Below are 23382 nucleotides of genomic sequence, written 5' to 3' on the forward strand. Positions count from 1 at the left end.
TCTGATCAAAGTAAAAAATGTTTCATTTGAAAAAAATATCCAATACAGTATAATCTCATTACAAATAATTTGTAATCTCATTACAAACTGGCGGCTAGGGAGGATAAGAATAAAATAATTTGAACCACAGTATTACTAAGCCCATATAATGAAGAGTTATTTATACAAATTTTACATTATGATTACAATATTATGCTAAATGTAATGCTTACTTAGGGGTTCTATAAATCTTAATACTATTGTACTTTTCTGAAATTTCATCTCAATTCAAATTGCTAAATCTAAAAGGATAATATGGCAACAAGCACCTAATTAAGAGCATACTTGGTTCCAGATTTCTCCAAGGGGATCATTTCATACTTTGGACTGGCCAAACATGTAAGCACTACAACACATATCTTTAGAAGAAAAACAGGAAACTGAACCACATTAATCTTTCATTAGTACTGCAAATTAACCATCTACCTACTTTTATAAAAATGTATTTTCTAATACATTTGTAATTATTTCTTAGGGACATTTTTACAAAAATTATTCACACAACTTCCAGATTTAATAGGAAGAGTATTATTTTTCTACCATCAAACTTGCTCTTTTTCCTAAACTGTATTAATCAAAAATGGTTCTCCTAGTTAAATTTATTAATATTAGACATGCAATTTAAAATAATGAAACTGATTTCTTCTATGTGCATGGTCTCTGTAGATGAGAACGAAAAAAAGCAGAATATAAAAATTAAATCAAAGTTGGATTAGTAGAAATTACAAATTGCACCTATATTTAAAATTAGGATTGAACTCCAAAACACTATAAACAACTTTATATATCATATTATTCCTTCTTTCTATAATACAATGGCTTTTAAAAATCAAACATTTTATTATCCAATTATTTAATAATATTTTGTTAACAAATGTTAGGACTCTGAAAATGTGTCTGGTGACATTACCACTAGAGCAAAGGAATAAAGACAGTATGCCTGCTGATTTTCATAACCAATAAGTTATTAAATTTTCAATTATAACAAGAAAAAGGTATCATTTGACAATGTAATTCCACTTAGTTCTAAAGGAAGGGATATTTGTAGAAAAAAATTAGTTGTGTGAGTAGAGAAAAGCAGGCCATTACACTCTAAGTAAAACAAGCAAAGTAGTACTGTTAGCAGGATGTCTTAATACAGGAAATTATACCCTTATAATTATTCAAAAGACATTTTAAAAATATTTTATCAAATAGCTTCATATTATATAACTACAGGAGACATTCCATTTTATTGATTCTTGAAAATCACCTAAATTTATATATTTAGAAAAGATATTTATTAAAAATTTCTTTGAAATTGATATCCTGATTGTGTGTGTATGTGTGTTGTGGTTTCAGTGGTGGTGATGAGAAAAGTTTCTATCCAGTTCATTCATTTTACATAAGCCGAGTCACTCAAAGTCTTTTAAGATGATTAAAAGTACACATGTTAAATAATGTTAGTATTTCTAGAGAACTATTTCCTTAATTGTTTACCATTCAGACTGAAAGCAATCAAGAGTTCTAGTCATTCCCATTTTGATCAGGAAATTGCAGAGAAAGTCTTCTATTGTTTCAGGTACTGCATGCTTTGAAGAAAGGACTGTTTTCTGCTCCTAAAATTTAAATGTGTGATTACTTATTTTGAAAATATCAAAGCTTTGATTAATTGTACACATAGGCCTTACATTCATTCATTCATTCATTCACTTTTTAAAGAATTTTGTTGACTATTATGTCCAGGAACTATTTTAATCACTAGGGATAAAGCAGTGATGAAAACAGACAAGACTCAGTCCTCATAACTGATAGTCAAGAATATGGGGACAGAAAATGAACAACTAAATTAAAAATATATAGTATGGTAGATGCTACTAAGTGCCTGGGTGTACAGACAGAGGATTGAAGCGAGGGAAAGCCAGGTAGGGAGCAGATACATGTGTGGAGCTGGGCTGCTATGTACATAGGGTGATGAAGGAAGATTTCATTGAGAAAGCGGCATCTGAACATAAATCTAGAGAAGAGGTAGAGTCATGTTCCAGATACAGCATTAGCAAGTACAAAGGCAGGCAAGACTGTGATTGGATTGTTTGAAAAACAATAAGGAGGTCACCTTGCCCTAACAATAGTATATAACAAATTAAATATACACAATGTATAGATCATTTAATTATTTTAATTATTATCATTATAAAAAGAAATGTGGTTTGGGTGCCTTGATTTCTAGAAACACTACGGAAGAAATTATGTGCAATAGAGGGCTCTTGTACTATTATTTCATAATGGAGATAAATAAGTCTATCAACTAGATTAGGGGTCAGCTAACTGTTCTCATAAACAAAGTTTAGTAGAACCCCACCATGCCCACTTATTTACATATTGTCTATGGCTGTTTTTGCACTACAGTTGAGCAGTTGCAACAGAGACCTTATGCCCTTCAAAACACAAAATATCTTCTATGTGACCCTTGTGAGAACAAGTTTAGAGATCCTTAAACTAGAGAAATGGAGATATTTCAGCAAGTGAGATATGAAAGGACAGTCATAACAACTACCATATCACTTATCACTGTATAAAATAAATAAAGTAATGGGTAGATTCTTTTTTTTTTTTTTTTTTTTTTTTTTTTTTTTGCGGTATGCAGGCCTCTCACTGTTGTGGCCTCTCCCACTGCGGAGCACAGGCTCCGGACGCGCAGGCTCAGCGGCCATGGCTCACGGGCCTAGCCGCTCCGTGGCATGTGGGATCTTCCCAGACCGGGGCACGAACCCGTGTCCCCTGCATCGACAGGCGGACTCTCAACCACTGCGCCACCAGGGAAGCCCAATGGGTAGATTCTTAATATCAACAGCATCATTGTCTCCAGAGTACATTCATTTTCTTCTCATTGGTAAGAACTCAGTAATCTCACTGCAGAATACTTGGATAGTCAGATCTATTTTCACCTATAGAAACCCAGCAACGGACTTTCCTTCCTACTTCCCCTTCCCAACTTGGTAATGGTTACAGACCAGGTTACAAAGAATGCACACAATGGTTACACAGAAATGCACTGAAGAAAGAAAATCTTTCTTGCTACAAAAAGTCGTTTAAAAGTTCTATGAATACTTTAATACTGATGTTAATTACTAGTGGCTATTATGACAATCAAAATAGTGATGAGTCTAAGCAAATTTAGGGGGCTACAGAAAATTCCTGACAAATGATGGGGTTTTAAAAATTTTTTTAAAGCTCATGCAGAATAACTTCTCTTTCCTAAGATCATTAAAAAAGATATCATATAACAATGATGATTATGTGTAGGACCCTATATCAAACATCATGGGAGATGCCAAAGTAGCAAGAGTACAGCATGCCTGTCATCCATCAAGTTGTTGAATTGTGGTAGAAGATTTTATATTTATAACTGTTAGGTAAGGACATAATATAGCTCAAAGCAAGCATTCATTATACTTAATAAATGCTACCTTTGATTTTGGGTCAGTAAATTTGAACATGATATTTTAAGATGAGAAGGATGATAGTTGAAGGAATCAGGAACATAGGAGAAAAGGGAAGACAGACTGTACCTACTCTAGTTTCTAAAGATGCCTATGGACTGCTTGCTTACAAGATGCTTGTTTGTATGGTTGCAGCACATAAGATTCCTGCCTTCTCAAATAAATGTTTTCTCTTCCTGAACACATCTTATACACACACCTTGAAACATCCAAAACAGAAATCCAACCACTTTAAACTGCCATAGTTCTTACTTATATGTTGAGATTTATAATCCTGACAATATATTTATGTATCTAATCTATAGTCCTTCAGCATTATACACCACACACACACACACACACACACACAGACACATGTTCCAAGCTGTAATGTGATCATAAATGTCTCTTTTATCTTTACAAATAATATTAACTTAACATATATTTGCTGAATATCACCCATATGCCAGGCACTGTGTGAAAAGTGCGAGGAATTAAATATGAATAAGACACCGTCCCTGTCTCAAGGAATTGAAAGACCAGTTGAGTAAAAAACAAAACATGTAAACAAATAACAGTATAGAAGCTCTACTATTTGTGATTAGTTTTGATTATAAAAGCCTATTTATAAGTCTACACAGAACATCATACATACAGCCAATAGGTACATTTATGTAATTTTAAGTTGCATTTTTATCTCAATTATACAATATATACAACTCTCATTACAGCTTTAAAACTAATTTAATGATGGTGTTAATAAAGCACCTCAGAATAAGGACCAAAAGAGCCAAGGCTCTAGAAACTAGCAAATATGCCTCACTTTACAAAATGCTGAATTATTAAAAAGTCCATCCACATGTGAACCAGAAATCTGTTGGAGACAAAAGTGGCTCTAGCATGTTGCTTAGTTTTTTCTATGAAAGTTATAAAGGTGAAATTTTCTAATTAGAGAGGTTTCTAAATAGTGTCTTGTGTGAAAAAATAGAGATCGTCTTGGTAAAGTGATAAAGGTGGAAAGTATTTCACTTGTCTTTGGTAGGTAAAAGAAGGCTTTGTTAAGAAAGACTCTTAAGTTGGAATTTATAGAAGAAGAGGAAGTTCAATGGGTGAAGAAGGATGGAAGGAAATTCAAGGCAAGAAAAACATCAGAGGCAAAGACAAGGAATGAGAGTTCAGTCCATTCAAGCTCAAGGTCTTATGGAGAAAGGACCAAAGAGAAAGTTGGAAAGCCAGACAGAAAGCACATCAAGAAGGTCAAGGCAGACGGAAGGATGGAGACATTGCTGATTTAAGTAGAGGAGTGATAAATTCAAATTTGTGTTTAAAACCTCCTTTACATGCAAGTAGAAGGAGGCGCAGTATCAGCAGCATGACAGTAGCTCTGATGAGAGAAGACAGAAGGTGAATCTGAGACGAACTAAGTAAGGAATGAAAGCGAAGAGAAGGATATGAGATATGTTGAGAACAAAATCAGAGAGGACTTAAGAATTAATTAAATGTTGAATACCAAAGAATTACTGGACCATATATCAAAACTGTCTTGATATAGTTTGAACTATTCCACTCAGTGAGTTTCTTTGAAAACTGTTTTTTTGACTCCTGAGAATCAACTCTTTAATTCAAATTAAGTCAAAGATACTAGTTTGAAGAATCTATAGGCAAGGCTCGGGATACAAGTAGCCTGGTTCTTTAACTGAAATTAAATGTGTACATCAAGGGACTAGGAACTCAATAATGACAAACAGCTCTTTTTATTGTGATTTAATCATTGAACATATAAAAGTAATGAAAATTATTTTATGTATTTATTTCATTAGCATATATGATATGTAAGATTTAAAATGAACTTTAATGAAACCAAAGTCTAAAGAAAAGGAGGAGACCTTCAAGATGGCAGAAGAGTAAGACGTGGAGATCACCTTCCTCCCCACAAATACATCAGAAATACATATACATGTGCAACAACTCCTACAGAACACCTACTGAACGCTGGCAGAAGACCTCAGACCTCCCAAAAGGCAAGAAACTCCCCCACGTACCTGGGTAGGGCAAAAGAAAAAAGAATAAACAGAGACAAAAGAATAGGGACGGAACCCGCACCAGTGGGAGGGAGCTGTGAAGGAGGAAAAGTTTCCACACACTAGGAAGCCCCTAAACTGGCGGAGACGGGAAGTGGCGGGGCTGGGGGAGCCAGGAGATTCCCGCACAGAGGATAGGTGCCTACCAGCAATCACCAGCCCGAGAGGCTTGTCTGCTCACCCGCCAAGGCGGGCGGGGGCTGGGAGCTGAGGCTCAGGCTTCGGAGGTTGGATCCCAAGGAGAGGACTGGGGTTGGCTGCGTGAACACAGCCTGAAGGGGCTACTGCGCCACAGCTAGCTAGGAGGGAGTCCGGGAAAAACTCTGGAACTGCCTAAGAGGCAAGAGACCATTGTTTCGGGGTACGTGAGGAGAGGGGATTCAGAGCACCGTCTAAATGAGCTCCAGAGACAGGCGCGAGCCGCGGCTATCAGCATGGACCCCAGAGACGGGCATGAGACGCTAAGGCTGCTGCTGCCACCACCAAGAAGCCTGTGTGCGAGCACAGGTCACTATCCACACCTTCCCTCCAAGGAGCGTGTGCAGCCCGCCACCACCAGGGTCCCATGATCCAGGGACAACTTCCCTGGGAGAACACACAGCACCTCGGGCTGGTGCAACGTCACACTGGCCTCTGCCGCCACAGGCTTGCCCCGCATCCATACCCCTGCCTCCCCCACCCCTGGCCTGAGTGAGCCAGAACCCCCGAATCAGCTGCTCCTTTAACTCGGTCCTGTCTGAGCGGGAACAAACTCCCTCAGGTGACCTACACATAGAGGCGGGGCCAAATCCAAAGCTGAACCCCAGGAGCTGTGCGAACAAAGAAGAGAAAGGGAAATTTCTCCCAGAAGCCTCAGGAGCAGCGGATTAAATCTCCACAATCAACGTGATATACCCTGCATCTGTGGAATACCTGAATAGACAACGAATCATCCCAAAATTGAGGCAGTGGACTTTGGGAGCAACAATGTTTTGGTTTTGTTTTTCCTTTTTCTCTTTTTGTGACTGTGTATGTGTATGCTTCTTTGTTTGATTTTGTCTATAGCTTTGTTTTTACCATTTGTCCTAGGGTTCTATCCTTTTTTTTTTTTTTTTAGTATAGTTTTTAGCACTTGTTATCATTGGTGGATTTGTTTTTTGGTTTCGTTGCTCTCTTCTTTCTTTCTTTCCTATTTTTTTCTTTTTATTATTACTTTTAAAATTTCTTTTATTCTCAATACTTATTTATTATTTTTTAAAGTTTATTTTATTTTATTTTTTTCTTTCTTTCTTTCCTTTATTCTCCCGTTTCTTCTAAGCCATGTAGCTGACAGGGTCTCAGTGCTCCAGCCAGGTATCAGGCCTGTGCCTCTGAGGTGGGAGACCCGAGTTCAGGACATTGATCCACCAGAGACCTCCTGGCCCCACGTAATATCAAACGGCAGAAGCTCTCCCAGAGATCTCCATCTCAATGTTAAGACCCAGCTCTGCTCAACGACCAGCAAGCTACAGTGCTGGACACCCTATGCCAAACAAATAGCAAGACAGGAACACAACCCCATCCATTAGCAGAGAGGCTGCTGAAAATCATAATAAGGTCACAAACATCCCAAAACACACCAACAGACATAGTCCTGCCCACCAGAAAGACAAGATCCAGCCTCATCCACCAGAACACAGGCACTAGTCCCCTCCACCAGGAAGCCTACACAACCCACTAAAGGAACCTTAGCCATGGGGGGCAGACACCAAAAACAATGGGGACTACGAACCTGCCCTGTGGAAAGGAGACCCCTAACACAGTAAGTTAAGCAAAATGAGAAGACAGAGAAACACACAGCAGATGAAGGAGCAAGATAAAAACCCACCAGACCAAACAAATGAAGAGGACATAGGCAGTCTACCTGAAAAAGAATTCAGAGTAATGATAGTAAAGGTGATCCAAAATCTTGGAAATAGAATGAAGAAAATACAAAAAACATTTCATAAGGACCTGGAAGAACTAAAGAACAAACAAACAATGATGAACAACACAGTAAATGAAATTAAAAATTCTCAGGAAGGAATCGATAGCAGAAAACCTGAGGCAGAAGAACGGATAAGGGACCTGGAAGATAAAATAGTGGAAATAACTATTGCAGAGCAGAATAAAGAAAAAACAATTAAAAGAATTGAGGACAGTCTCAGAGAAATCTGGGACAACATTAAACACACCAAGATTCAAATTATAGGGGTCCCAGAAGAAGTGAAAAAGAAAGGGATTGAGAAGATATTTGAAGAAATTATAGTTGAAAGCTTCCCTAATATGGGAAAGGAAATAGTCAATCAACTCCAGGAAGTGCAGAGAGTCCCATATAGGATAAAAACAAGGAAAAACATGCCAAGACACATATTAATCAAACTATCAAAACATAAATACAAAGAAAGAATATTAAAAGCAGCAAGGGGAAAACAACAAATATCACACAAGGGAATCCCCATAAGGTTAACAGCTGATCTTTCAGCAGAAACTCTGCAAGGCAGAAGGGTGTGGCAGGACATATTTTAAGTGATGAAAGGGAAAAGCTACAACCAAGATTACTCTACCCAGAAAGGATCTCTTTCAGATTTGACAGAGAAATTTTAAAACCTTTACAGACAAGCAAAAGGTAAGAGAATTCAGCATCACCAAACCAGCTTTACAACAAATGCTAAAGAAACTTCTCTATGCAGGAAACACAAGAGAAGAAAAGACCTACAATAACAAACCGAAAACAATTAAGAAAATGGTAATAGGAACATACATATTGATAACAACCTTAAATGTAAATGGATTAAATGCTCCAACCAAAAGACATACACTGGCTGAATGGATATAAAAACAAGACCCGTACATATGCTGTCTACAAAAGACCAACTTCAGACCCAGGGACACATACAGACTGAAAGTGAGGGGATGGAAAAAGATATTCCATGCAAAAGGAAAGCAAAAGAAAGCTGGAGTAGAGTAGCAATTCTCATATCAGACAAAATAGACTTTAAAATAAAGACTATTACAAGAGACAAAGAAGGACACTACATAATGATCAACGGATCAAACCAAGAAGAAGATATAACAATTGTAAATATCTATGCACCCAACATAGGAGCACCTCAATACAATAGGCAAATGCTAAGAGCCATAAAAGGGGAAATGGACATTAACACAGTCATAGTAGGGAACTTTAACACCGCACTTTCACCAGGGGACAGATCATCCAAAATGAAAATAAATAAGGAAACACAAGCTTTAAATGATACATTAAACAAGAGGGACTTAATTGATATTTATAAGACATTCCATGCAAAAACAACAGAATACACTTTCTTCTCAGGTGCTCATGGAACATTCTCCAGGATAGATCATATCTTTGGTCACAAATCAAGCCTTGGTAAATTTAAGAAAATTGAAATCACATCAAGTATCTTTTCTGACCACAACGTTATGAGACTAGATATCAACTACAAGAAAAAATCTGTAAAAAATACAAACACATGGAGGCTAAACAATACACTACTTAATAACCAAGAGATCACTGAAGAAATCAAAGAGGGAATCAAAAAATACCTAGAAACAAATGACAATGAAAACATGACGACCCAAAACCTATGGGATGCAGCAAAAGCAGTTCTAAGAAGGAAGTTTATAGCAGTAAAATCCTACCACAAGAAAGAAGAAACATATCAAACAACCTAACCTTATACCTAAAGCAATTAGAGAAAGAAGAACAAAAAAACCCCAAAGTTAGCAGAAGGAAAGAAATCATAAGATCAGATCAGAAATAAATGAAAATGAAATGAAGGAAACAGTAGCCAAGATCAATAAAACTAAAAGCTGGTTCTTTGAGAAGATAAATAAAATTGATAAACCGCTAGCCAGACTAATCAAGAAAAAAATGGAGAAGACTCATCAACTGAAATAGAAACGAAAAAGGAGAAATAACAGCTAACACTGCAGAAGTAAAAAGAATCATGAGAGATTACTACAAGCAACTCTATGCCAATAAAATGGACAACCTGGAAGAAATGGACACATTCTTAGAAAAGCACAACCTCCCGAAACTGAACCAGGATGAAATAGAAAATATAAACACACCTATCACAAGCACTGAAATTGAGACTGTGATTAAAAATCTTCCAACAAACCAAAGCCCAGGACCATACGGCTTCACAACTAAATTCTACCAAACATTTAAAGAAGAGCTAACACCTATCCTTTTCAAACTCTTCCAAAATACAGCAGAGAGAGGAACACTCCCCAACTCATTCTAAAAGGCCACCATCAAAACCAGATACCAAAACCAGACAAAGATGTCACAAATAAAGAAAACTACAGGCCAATTTCAATGATGAACATAGATGCAAAAATCCTCAACAAAATACTAGCAAACAGAATCCAACAGCACATTAAAAGGATCATACACCATGATCAAGTGGGGTTTATCCAGGAATGCAAGGATTCTTCAATATACGCAAATCAATCAATGTGATACACCATATCAGCAAATTGAAGGATAAAAACCATATGATCATCTCAATAGATGCAGAAAAAGCTTATGACAAAATTCAACACCCGTTTATGTTAAAAAAAAAAAAAAAAAACCCAGAAAGTAGGCATAGAGGGAACTCACCTCAACATAATAAAGGCCATATATGACAAACCCACAGCCAACATCGTTCTCAATGGTGAAAAATGAAACCATTTCCACTAACATCAGGAACAAGACAAGGTTGCCCACTCTCACTACGATTAGTCAGCATAGTTTGGGAGGTTTTAGCCACAGCAATCATAGAAGAAAAAGAAATAAAAGGAATCCAAATCTGAAAAGAAGAAGTAAAACTGTCACTATACGTAATACTATATACCTAGAGACATGATACTATATATGATAGTATATACAGAGACATGCAGATGACATGATACTATACATAGAGAATCCTAAAGACTCTACCAGAAAACTACTAGAGCTAATCAATGAATTTGGTAAAGTAGCAGCATACAAAATTAATGCACAGAAATCTCTTGCATTCCTATACACTAATGATGAAAAATCTAAAAGAGAAATTAAGGAAACACTCCCATTTACCACTGCAACAAAAAGAATAAAATACCTAAGAATAAACCTACCTAAGGAGACAAAAGACCTGTATGCAGAAAACTATAAGACACTGATGAAAGAAATTAAAGATGATACAAAGAGATGGAGAGATATATACCATGTTCTTGGTCTGGAAGAATCAACACTGTGAAAATGACTATAGTACCCAAAGCAATCTACAGGTTCAGTGCAATCCCTATCAAACTATCAATGGCATTTATCACAGAACTAGAGCAAAAAATTTCACAATTTGTATGGAAACACAAAAGACACTGAAAGGCCAAAACAATCTTGAGAGAGAAAAACGGAGTTGGAGGAATCAGGCTCCCTGAATTCAGGCTGTACTACAAAGCTACACTAATCAAGACAGTATGGTACTTGCACAAAAACAGAAATATAGATCAATGGAACAGGATAGAAAGCCCAGAGATAAACCTATGCACATATGGTCACCTTATTTTTGATAAAGGAGGCAAGAATATACAATGAAGAAAAGACAGCCTCTTCAATAAGTGGTGCTGGAAAAACTGGACAGCTACATGTAAAAGAATGAAATTAGAACACTCCCCAGCACCATACACAAAAATAAACTCCAAGTGGATTAAAGACCTAAATGTAATGCCAGACACTATAAAACTCTTACAGGAAAACATAGGCAGAACACTCTGACATAAATGACAGCAAGATTCTTTTTGACTCACTTCCTAGGGAAATGGAAATAAAAACAGAAAATAAACTAATGGGACCTAATGAAACTTAAAAGCTTTTGCATAGCAAAGGAAACCATAAACAAGATGAAAAGACAACCCTCAGAATGGGAGAAAATATTTGCAAATGAAGCAACTGACAAAGGATTATTCTCCAATACTACAAGCAGCTCAATATCAAAAAAACAAACAACCCAATCCAAAAATGGGCAGAAGGCCTAAATAGACATTTCTCCAAAAAGATATACAGACTGCCAACAAACACATGAAAGAATACTCAATATCACTTATCTTTAGAGAAATGCAAATCAAAACTACAATGAGGTATCACCTCACACCAGTCAGAATGGCCATCATCAAAAAATCTACAAACAATAAATGCTGGAGAGGTGTGGAGAAAAGGGAACCCTCTTGCACTGTTGGTGGGAATGTAAATTAATACAGCCACTATGGAGAACAGTATGAAGGTTCCTTAAAAAACTAAAAATAGAACTACCATATGTCCCAGCAATCCCACTACTGGGCATATACCCTGAGAAAACCATAATTCAAAAAGAGTCATGTACCACAATGTTCATTGCAGCTCTATTTGCAATAGCCAGGACATGGAAGCAACCTAAGTGTCCACTGACAGATGAATGGATAAAGATGATGTGGCACATATATACAATGGAATATTACTCAGCCATAAAAAGAAACGAAACTGAGTTATTTGTAGTGAGGTGGATGGACCTAGAGTCTGTCATACAGGGTGCAGTAAGTCAGAAAGAGAAAAACAAATAACATATGCTAACAAATATATATGGAATCTAAAAAAAAAAAAAAGTGGTTCTGAGGAACGTAGGGGCAGGACCAGAATAAAGACAGAGACGTAGAGAATGGACTTGAGGACATGGGGAGGGGGAAGGGTAAGCAGGGACAAAGTGAGAGAGTGGCATGGACTTATATATAGTACCAAATGTAAAATAGATAGCTAGTGAGAAGCAGCCACATAGCACAGGGAGATCAGCTCGGTGCTTTGTGACCACCTAGAGGGGTGGGATAAGGAGGATGGGAGGGAGACACAAGAGGGAGGAGATATGGGGATATAAGTATATGTATAGCTGATGCACTTTGTTATAAAGCAGAAACTAACACACCACTGCAAAGCAATTATACTCCAATAAAGATGTTAAAAATAAATAAATAAATGAAAGGAATAACTAATCCTGAGCTACGTTTTTCTTATAAGAACATAACTTTAATATGAAAATATTTGAAAGTAATTCTTAATAAATATGTAGGAAAATACCTTAGAGTAAAATTCTTTGAGAACTACTGATTAATACGTTAAACAGTATAGTAGTTTTGTTCAGTTATCAATTCATCTCCTTCAGAAACACCTGACTATTTCAAAGAAATGCCTTATATTCTTAGAGGAGGAGGTGGAGAGAAGATGTCAGGAAATTTAACAGTTTTATGATTTAGGTACTCCACTACTGTTATCTTTAAAGATCAAACTTATGTTTATAAATATTATATTATTATGGCAATACATGGACCTTTAAGATTTTACCTCCAAAATTAGCAAAACAAAAAAAAATCACGAACCAAAACAGCTAAAGAATTACCCCCCAAAATGGCAATAATATGCTCACAGTGTAGAGGGGAAAACCCAGCTTGAATATAAGTAGACTTTCTTTCATAAAATTACATACAAGTATTTCTAAGGAATATGTGTGTGTATGTGTGTGTGTGCCTGTATTCCTATTTCTACTTACATTTATACTTAGAAAAAAGACTTCAGTTTCAAGAAACAATGGACAGTACAACCAAACCACACATTTGTCACAGATTAATAACATTTCCTACGTTAATTTTTTTCATTAATTACTTTAAATATGATAAAACTATATTTTATTTCAGAGTTCTGAAACATTGCACCTATCAAGGAAACATTTTTATAGGATAAAAAGTTTAAAATTTATGAAATAAAACATGCATCAATTCTCAGATTTTTCATATATATTATCAAGGTTTAAAGAAAATTATAAAAATTCATTTAAATGTCAACTCTTATATAAATAATCCTTGTTAATTTTTTAACCAATAAAACTACTTACATTATTTCCAACTTTCAACTTTTCAATAATTTCAACTATATTCAACATTCCTAATGTAATGATGACCTTTTTTACTTGCAGTCTTTAATGAATTTTCTAAAAGTCCCTGTTCAATTGAGACTACTACTATCCTCTAACATAGAAGAAAATATATCTTGCTCATAAACAGATGTAATAAAATCATAACAAAAGGAAGTGGGTTTCATAAGCAATAAATATTCGTAAAACAGAAAGCCCATGGCACAACTCAAAGCTAGTTTTTGAAGATAAAATACTATAGAAACAAAAACCAAATTAGAAATACATAACTGAAATGTTTATCATAAAATGAATTCATATTTAATTTTAAAAGCTTAAGGGAAACTTTTGTGAATTTTCTGCATAGCACTGTTCCTCCAAAGAACTCAAAAAACTGATAAAAACTTAAATGAGAGTCAACAAGCTATAAATATGTCATAAATCTAGAAAGTTACCTCTTGCAAGCTTATGATAAAAGAAAGCTTCTGAGAAACTGATGACAGAAGAATTACTGATATTTAGTTCAGAAGCTACGACAGCTACTACATTGAATTTATTCACCAATTGCCCTTCTTGGATTTATCTTTGGATTTACAAGCACCTTCTAGCATGATACCACATACAAAGATGCAATTACAGTTTGGTCATAATTTTTTCATTCAATGATTCATTTATCTATTCATTTATTTAACTGCTATTCATTTAGTGCCTACTATGTGCCAACCACTGTGTTAGGCATATCTATGTTACCAAGTACCAATATAAATGAGTGGTACATAAAGTATTTTTTTACTCCTTCTTTACTTAATGATGTAAAGCAAGAAGGAAGATGATAAGTAATACATATAATGCAACTGATATGTTTATTCACTGCTCATCGTTCAAAATGCTATGTTTTAAAACTTTCCTATAAATTACTGCATTGAGATATCCAACAGACTAATAAAGTCTGCATAATAGACTTCACTTTACGTCTACCTAGAAGGAACTATATCCATAGGATATATTAGAGAATAGAGTTTACTATGAGCTAAAGCCCTCCACTTAGAATATAATCAATACTGGATTCAAAAAATCCTCCCCTTCAGCATTTTTCAGTTTTGAATGGACAGATATTTTGGAAAGGAGTAACTAGATTTCTGAACCAAGGAAATCTGAAAAATATGGAAAGACTGACAAAGGGCAGAATATGGAGTGAAGTCTATCACATACTATTTTGCACTGAGGAAGCCAAATCTGCACCTAAATAAGAGTATAATAATTTCCTTCATATTTCACAGTAAAGGTTTCATTTTTGAAGAAAAGCAGCCTCCTTAATTAGTATTGGTATGACTTCAGTGTTAATTAGTATTGGTAGCACTTTAAAAATATTTTTGCTATCATCATTATTGTCAATTTTAAATTGAGCTTGCAATTTTACAGGAATGCCATCATTCCATGTACTGTTAATTGGTGGTATTATAATCAGAAAGCAGCCCCACCATATTTTCTAGTGAAATTAGTTCATCAGCCTCACAAGAAAAAAAGCATAATATATTAAGCATTTCCTGTGATATAAATACTTCCATGAAAAACAAAAAATACAGATGCTTACAAAACAGACTGTAGAATATGTATACAATACCAAGTTCTGTACAAGTGCTGAAAATCCTTGTTTAAACTCTATTGAGATTAAAAAGAGTTCTGAGAGAAAGTGTCATTTGTTGCAAAGTCATGCAAAAGTGAACACCATGTGGAAAATGATGATCCAAGGCAAAGTAAATATGACTACTTACTAAAAGTGAAGGTTAGATGATAAACAAATAGAAGTGAAAAAGACATCAGGTGATAGAGCTGCATCTAGTAAGTGAAGTATTTATAGTTTAAATGACTTTCAAAACTTCGTGTAGAAAGTATCACTGTTAAACTATAGGCTATGGTTGTGTTCAAAATTCTCACCAAAATTTGAGTATCTGTAGCCTGTTCTTGGACCATCTGAATTGCTTTTGCCAGGTCTTCTTCACCCTCTGGAATGCTATAATTGTCATCTGGTATCTAAATAACAGAGAAAGAGAATGATAGGAAGAGTTAGCAGGAATATAAAAATACCTTATTTCATTTTAGAAATAAATTTTCCTAACAAAACAAAGGATCAAAGAAATACACTTTATGTAAGACACCATGTCATTCTGAAGATCCATGAAAAATAAAGTAACAAGTAGGCAGCCCTCTGACTTCCTTATAAACATCACTCAATGTTACTACTGATGAACTTGAGGTTAGCTTACGGGCAACTGCTTTTACCTATACTGACAAATGTAGTCTAACAACTCTGCTGAAAAAAAAAGAACATTAGGCCATCTAAATGCCACCATTCTCTCCGCATCCCAGATTTTCTCCACCATTACTTTTCATAACTACTAGCAACTGCCAATATCTAATAAATTATGTCTAATATTAAAAAGCAAAACAAAACTCACTGCCTGAATGTTAAGCTCTCGGAAGAATGCAACTGACTCTAGTTATGACATTAATGAGAGTGAACACTTATTGCATGCTTCTCATGTGCTGATCACAGCTTTAAGCCTGTTACATTTATTAAGTCATTTCATGTGGTATGTATTAATATTATCTCCATTTTACCAGTAGTAATACAAAGCCTATCTTCTGTGTTTGTCCTGTCTCCTGTTTGCCCGGCCACAAATGCCAGGCTTGCTTCCACAGTTTCATTCACAGCTTCTGTCATCTTGGAGTGACTCTGCCTTCCAAGTCTCAGATGTAATGATAGGTTCCCTTGGAACAATGAATTAAAGGACAGGTTTGAGACAGTAACTATATTAGACTAAAGTATTGCTAAGTTGAAGGGAACCATAGGATCTGAGCTCCAGCTAGGTAGTAGGAATCTGGGAAACCTAGACTGGATGATTGGGAACGCCTACTGGACAAAAACGACAGACTATAGTGTGGATCCACAAGGCAGGTGATGAGAAGCTGACTCTGAAGGACAATTAACAAGAAAATCAAAAGAGCCAGATGTGTTAACCAATTTAAATTTTTAAATAGAATTTTCAAACCTCACTCTTAACCAGCTGATTAGCTAAATTCAGTTGAAAAAGTAGCATCACTTAAGAAAAAAATTTTTTAAGAAAAATAAAGTGAATATTTCACAGGAATAACTGTAATGAATTTATAGAATATGTAAAATGAACAAATTACCTCTTCATATTCATAGTCATCTTCAGATGCTTCAGTTATGGTGACCTCTAAATGTACTGTTAAGTCTGAATCTCAAAATAATGGAATAAAATTATTATATTTAAAAATTGAGATAACCTTAAAATACAGTACTATATCCAAGTATCTCACCAAGTTAGTAAATACACATAAATTAAGCTATTTTTAAAAATTTCTCTTCCTCATACAGCCTACATTTATAGATGTTTTAAGACAAAATATCTTAATTGTTATTTTAAATTATTATTCAAACAACCCAAACTCATGAAAAACTATATTTTTAATCTATTTACTATCTAATGATTTCCAATTTGATTCTAAGAAGGCTTACAAAAATGTACATGGTATCATAACATAAATTAGAAAGAGATAAGAAAAATGATGGACAGGAAAACTATGACAGTAAATTTTCAAACACATCTCAAACCACAGTGAATTTTCCGGAGTTTCTTAGTCATTCACAATGCAGTGTGACTTCTTTATTTGGTTTAAAGTATTGTGAATGAAAAAAACAAAGCACACTAAGATTTAAATATAAGTAAAATATAGATTTCAATGTTTTTATCAATAAAAGATACTTACACCTCCACTCTCTTTCTTACATATCTCAATTTTAAAATTATCTTCTCAGAAAAGACAGCCTAATGTTTAAGCAAATATAAACTACTTAATAATCATAACTCAGCAGTTCATAAATTATCAAGATATATCAGCATTAAAATATCAGTGGAAATGATTCTAATAAAAAATTCTAACAGCATTGTTCTAAGACCTTCAAAAATTACAAGTTAGTCTAATTACAAATGAAAACTTCAAGACAACATTTAATTTTAAAAGAAATCAAAATACACGCCAGTAATGCTATTTTGTTGATTGGTCAGTAGGTTTACATTTTTTTTCAAATGCACAGACTTTATTAGGCCAAGTTTAAAAGGTATAAAATTAAACACTTCAGTGCACAGCAATGGTTATGAAAATCAAAGATTAGATTAGCCTAGTTTTCATTTTGCTGCTGGTTATAAGAAATTTCTCTGTCATCCCATCCTGCAAGAGTAACCTGACGGTGTGTATAACAACTTCTGTTGTTTGTAATAAGAACTGATAACACACACATAGTATTTAACAGGAGCCAGGCACTGTCCTAAGGGTTTTACATGTATTAACTCATTTCATCCTCATCCTACCAATGAGGCTGAACTATTATTATCTCTGTTTTACAGATCAGGACTCAAATGCACAGTTACACAATCAGGACCTAACAGAGTTGGGAACCAGCCCCAGAAGCTTAGGTTTCACTATACTATACTACCTCTCTTGTTAACACAAATTAACATATGTAAATCATTTAGAATGGTGCCTGGCTTATAATAAATACTATACAAGTGTTTGTTGTTATTTTCCCTGTTCTGGAAAGAGATGAGAACCTGCGGAGAAGTCTCCTAAGTCTCCCATGATCTAGTGTTAAGATGAATGGATACATAAAAGACATTCTGAATCTTCCTCCTTTTCTAGATTTATATATTTCTGACACATGTTCACTTAATGATATAAAATTTCCTTAGGTTCAGCTACAGGAAGTTCAGCCTCTTTTTTATGGAAAAATATGTCCCCTTCTGAGAAACAACTATTAGAAGCTGATTTTGTAGGCAGTCACTTGCCTGTAAGTCTCCAGAAAAGTAATGCTATCCTTCATCACTGCTTATACCATAATAAATTTCACAAAGAAGTTAACATTCTAAAATGATCTGGATAGAGTTTATAATTGTAAATAAGCCAACTGCTTATTTATTGTGAGGGAGAAACGTCAAAGCAAAGCTTCTTGAACATGGCTCTATAGAGGAAAAGGTGATTTGTCCTCAAAGCTTTGGAAATGTAAAACAACACTTGTATACTGCTACCAAAAAAAAAATATTCTAGGGAATGGATTATAATCACTAATAATATATTGTTTCCCATAATCAAAAAAGAGTAAGAGAAAAATAACTACCATTTTATAAAGTTTAAAAAGTATTGTCACATGGATCATAACCATAGGTACTCTTAAAACCCTGTGAGATTGAATGGCAGATACAGTAATCTCTAAATTGAAAAAAAGTAAAGGAAACTAAGTCAGGAAGATGAATAGATTTGGCCAAAATCAAAGATATGAGCGACAAAGACAAGTTTCTTAAATATAAATACCATGAATTTTCAACTACACCGTGCTGTTTCTACAGTGACACAACAGCAATGTGCAATTTTTACCAATATCCTCAGTAATGAATTCTCACCTATTTGTTTTCCAAACTCTCAAGTGTCATATTACAAACAGATAAATCAAATCCTTTAAACAGCTCAGTCTGAAGACCCTAAAGGAAGGAGAAATATAAAAGAGCTACAGGGCTATCGACCCAAAGATTCAATAAACCAAAGGCAAGAGATTAACCAAACAAAAGATCAGGAAGAGTACAAATACCCAAAACAGGAATCAGGATCCTCCTTAATTGATACTGTTAGTACCCACAATATGATGTGAACAGAAAATTTTCCTTCTCAGAAGCAACTTAGTTGAAATGTGATGTTGCAGCATTACTAAAGAAGGAAATGTACTTTGGCATGTATCTGTCTAGCCGGCTGGCAACACATGGACAAATGCACAAACAAATCCCAAAACAATTCTGTGGCAGTTTACAGACATGCATACAGCTACAGGGAGATAAAAATAAATGAATATGGAAATTAGCAGAGAAAGGGAAACAGTAGAAGTAAGATACAGTACAGGCCATAAGGTCTCATGAACTTTGTTATATGCCACAGGTTTGACTCTAAGCTTCCCAGCAGTCAGGGTAAAAAGGGAAATGTAATCAGATACCAATTCAGTATCCATCCAATGAAAACAGATGAGTTTCTCAGCAGATGTACAGCAATCTCTGATTCTGACGCCTGAGAGAAATCACGCTCTTAGGTTTTCATAAACAGAAAACTTTGGACTGTACAGATATTGATCCCCTTGGCCCTTGGGACAGCCAGAAAGAGAGAGTGAAGCAGGATCTGATGGAGCATCGTGTGTGAAAAAGGTTGGAAAGCACTGCTTTAGAAGCAATATTGGTAGGGTAGAAATGCACAGTTTGTCAAGAATTGCCTGAAAAATAAAACCTTTAATTTTGATTCTACTTTTACTGGGCAACTTTCTCATCTGTAATCTAATCTCTTAGGTGATCCTATTCTCCAGGAAATGTCCATACAATTAAGCTGGTCACAATTTTCATACAAAGTTATTTTTCCACTGCAGAATAATAAACTGGCATGCTGGCTTAATATCAGTTTCTTCTTGCCAAGCTGACTCTGAGCCCCTACAAAACTCCCTTCCCATTACCTGCCTAGTTTTCCTTCAAAAAACATCATTGAACTCCAGTTCCAAAATTCATTTTTTTCTACTCTGACTATTCCACTCAGATCTGGTCCTGCATTTCTAGAGCTTGAGCTTGACTTGACACTTAATTTTGTGCCTGGTTTTCTAGTCTGATCTTGCCCAGGGTACTATCTGTGGCCCTCTTTCCTCCCTGGCCTGCACCCACAGTCCACAGCACCACCCCCTTCCAGGCCAGGTACTATATCCTATAGTCATGGCCTGGTCTCACACTAAGGGTCATTCTCCATATCTCCACTTGCTCTGGAAGGAATTTAGTAGTACTTGTGAGTTTGCATACTATGAATTAGTTCCCTGGTACTTCATCACCACCAGTGAACTAGTAGTTTCTACATGAACAGAATCTGCACCAGATCCTGACCTTGCAGATCTTGTCAGAAAATAGGCCAATATACACCCACACTGAAACTGCCATGAAGCCCTAAATCCACTGAGTACTACAGAAGATACAACTGCAAGAAGCTTCAGAGAAGCATTTCAGCTGGCCTAATGGAGCAGAGTTTGATGTGACAGTTGGTATGATGGGGTCACAAACAAGGTTGTGCAAATGGACCACAGCCAGAAAGAAATGAACAATTTTCAGATGAGAGCAGCATACAAAGTTCCTCACACACTGGTCTCCTCCACTACTGCATCTGTAGGTAGTGATCACTGCCAGTAGCACCAGCTTTATAAAGAACTGGAGTGAAACATAAAGCTAATTATATTTTACATGATTTCCCAAAGCTGATATAGACAGAAATTGCTTTGTAATCTTTGATATCACTGCAGAATCAATGTACACAAAGGCAATCTAAAGTCTAGCCTGTATCCTCCATGATCAACATTTTACTCACTAAATTGAAATAAAAGAAATGTAAATACCAAACATTATAGTCATGTTCCCTTTCTTAGGAAAGCCAGTTTAAATAAAGTAAGTTAACTGAAAATAGACCAAAGGTGGCAAATAACTGGCACACTTGCTGTCATAATTCCCATTGCTGTTTGCTTCCTTCAGTCTTTCCTACCAAGTCTTAATACCACATGCTACGGAACCACTACCAATTCAATAGAATTGGCAAATGTGGAAATTTATTGGCCACTCCTGCCTAAGACAGCTGTTGCCTATCTTCTGCCTCAGAACCTGGAAAATAATTTTCGTTCAACGTATAAGGTTCTCATAGTGGATGGCGGTGTAAGTTTTTCCAACTTCTAAACCAGGAGACCCAAAGATATGGGGTCTATATATTATACCTCTATCTGAAAACATAAAGGCTAGAGGTTAAGATATTTGTCTACAGCCTTGCTACTCCAATTATAGTCCTTAGATCAGCCACACCAGCAGCACCTGGAAGGAAGCCTGTTAATGATGCAGGATCTCAACCCCTGAAACCCGCACTTACTGAATTAGAATCTCCATTTCAAGATCCATATCTTGGATTCATATACACAGTAACATCTGCCTAGTCTAGAAGACACAGAACAAAATATAATTTTTTTCTCTCCAAATAATCTATGACTTTTGTGCATGTAGAATTCAGCACTCCAGGTTTAGTAACATGCCTCTACACTCTACATTCAAACTGTCTATCCTTTTTATTTGAATATATGTAGGATGCAATTAAGCACCCATGAGCAAATCCAGTTTTCCAATGATAATAAGAAATATACTACTTGAGAACATAATGATTATTAAGGATTTTACTAATATTTTCTTACTTAATACTATAAATATTCCAGAGAAGTAACATCTTAGAGGAAAAATAACTAAGTGTTAAAAGCAGTAAATAACAAAATAACTTTTAAAAATAACAAAAGTTCTGTTTTAATTAAACAAAGTTATCAGTAAACATTACCACTGCAGTGAGGTACTGGCTAAGGATATTACTTAAGAAGAAAAGTATGCATCTTAGATGGGGTATTGGTTTAGTGTGATCACCATATTTCAGTGTCTGGAATCCTTAATTTGCATTTTTGAAACAGTTGACTTTGGCACTGCATCCAGAGTTGGTTAGCCTCAAAGGACAGGCTTAAACTCAGTCAACCCTCACTAACTGCTGTTGGGGCCAAAGGAGACCTTTTCAGGGGTCAGCAAATTCTCAGTCAAATTCTTAGCGTTAAAATGTCTAGAAAGTTAAAATAATAATCAAAAGCCAGTTAAGGGAACAGAGAATCAGCACAAAGAGAGGTAGGTAACAAAAACAATACTACTTTGGGGCTCTACTTCCCTGGAGTCCATGCATTTCATTACTCTTCCTTGAATAAGGTCTTTCTTTAGACAAGTAGCAAAAAAATCAATTAAGCATTAGCTTTCTTAATACAATTCATTCCAGCCTGCATCTCTCAGCTGGAATAGGCACTCTTAAATGTCTGCAAGCCACACATTAAAAGGCAACCCCTGATCACTACTATGAGTGAAAACCTCTCTCAAGTTGTATTGATTTTTAATAGAGCATTCATTAACGAAAGACGACCAATCTTCTTTACAATTACTAGAGATACCTACTTGCCCGTTTACAGATCACATAGTTAAAATCTAGCCTTATATTTTACAAAGCTGCAAATATCTTTCTAAAAAAGAGTTCACTAGAGGATTCATACATTCCATGATTAGATTTCTTAAAGTTCTGGAGATAGCTAAGTAAGATAAGAACTATGTCGTCTAAGTTTGCATCTCGCCCTATACAAGTTTAAAAATTAAAAGCAGTGTGCTCGCTTCGGCAGCACATATACTAAAATTGGAACAATACAGAGATTAGCATGGCCCCTGCACAAGGATGACACGCAAATTCGTGAAGCATTCCATATTTTTATTCACTTTGTTATAGAGCAGAAATTAACTCACCGTTGTAAAGCAATTATACCCCAATAAAGATGTTAAAAAAAATTAAAAGCAGTGATATAAACTATTGTGATAGAAATCATTTTAATGCTGACAGATATAAGATGCCTGGTTATCACTAGTATGGGCATTGGATAACTTTACCGCGGGCCTCACTGTTGTGGCCTCTCCCATTGCAGAGCACAGGCTCTGGACGCGCAGGCCCAGCGGCCATGGCTCACAGGCCCAGCCACTCCGCGGCATGTGGGATCTTCCCGGACCGGGGCACAAACCCGTGTCCCTTGCATCGGCAGGCGGACTCTCAACCACTGCGCCACCAGGGAAGCCCTAACTTTTTACTTTGATGTAGATTAGCGCTGAAAGAGTCGTTGAATTGTTTTTGAATTTAAAAAGGAAGATTACTGGAAAAGACAGCTTGTTAAGAGCTAGGAAAACA

At 35.7% G+C, this 23382-nt stretch overlaps 1 protein-coding gene and 1 non-coding gene across 3 annotated transcripts in view; one reads left to right on the top strand and one right to left on the bottom strand.

Annotated features, from left to right (window-relative positions):
* The window catches only part of SPAG16 (sperm associated antigen 16), an 879748-nt gene that overhangs the window by 855033 nt on the left and 1333 nt on the right, over positions 1–23382 (bottom strand). The window contains exons 2-4 of one of the 2 annotated variants that reach the window (XM_032638542.1): positions 16699–16745; positions 15442–15537; positions 1519–1637 (exon numbers count right to left, since the gene is read on the bottom strand). In XM_032638542.1, coding sequence (XP_032494433.1) covers positions 1519–1637; positions 15442–15537; positions 16699–16745 — 262 coding nt within the window. The remainder of the gene's footprint in view (positions 1–1518; positions 1638–15441; positions 15538–16698; positions 16746–23382) is intronic. The other variant, XM_032638543.1, reaches the window with a different exon arrangement.
* LOC116757248 lies at positions 22813–22916 on the top strand. The gene has a single exon (XR_004350895.1). It is a non-coding gene; the product is annotated as a U6 spliceosomal RNA (small nuclear RNA).

This window comes from Phocoena sinus, chromosome 7, assembly GCF_008692025.1.
Source record: "Phocoena sinus isolate mPhoSin1 chromosome 7, mPhoSin1.pri, whole genome shotgun sequence".
Lineage (NCBI taxonomy): Eukaryota > Metazoa > Chordata > Mammalia > Artiodactyla > Phocoenidae > Phocoena > Phocoena sinus.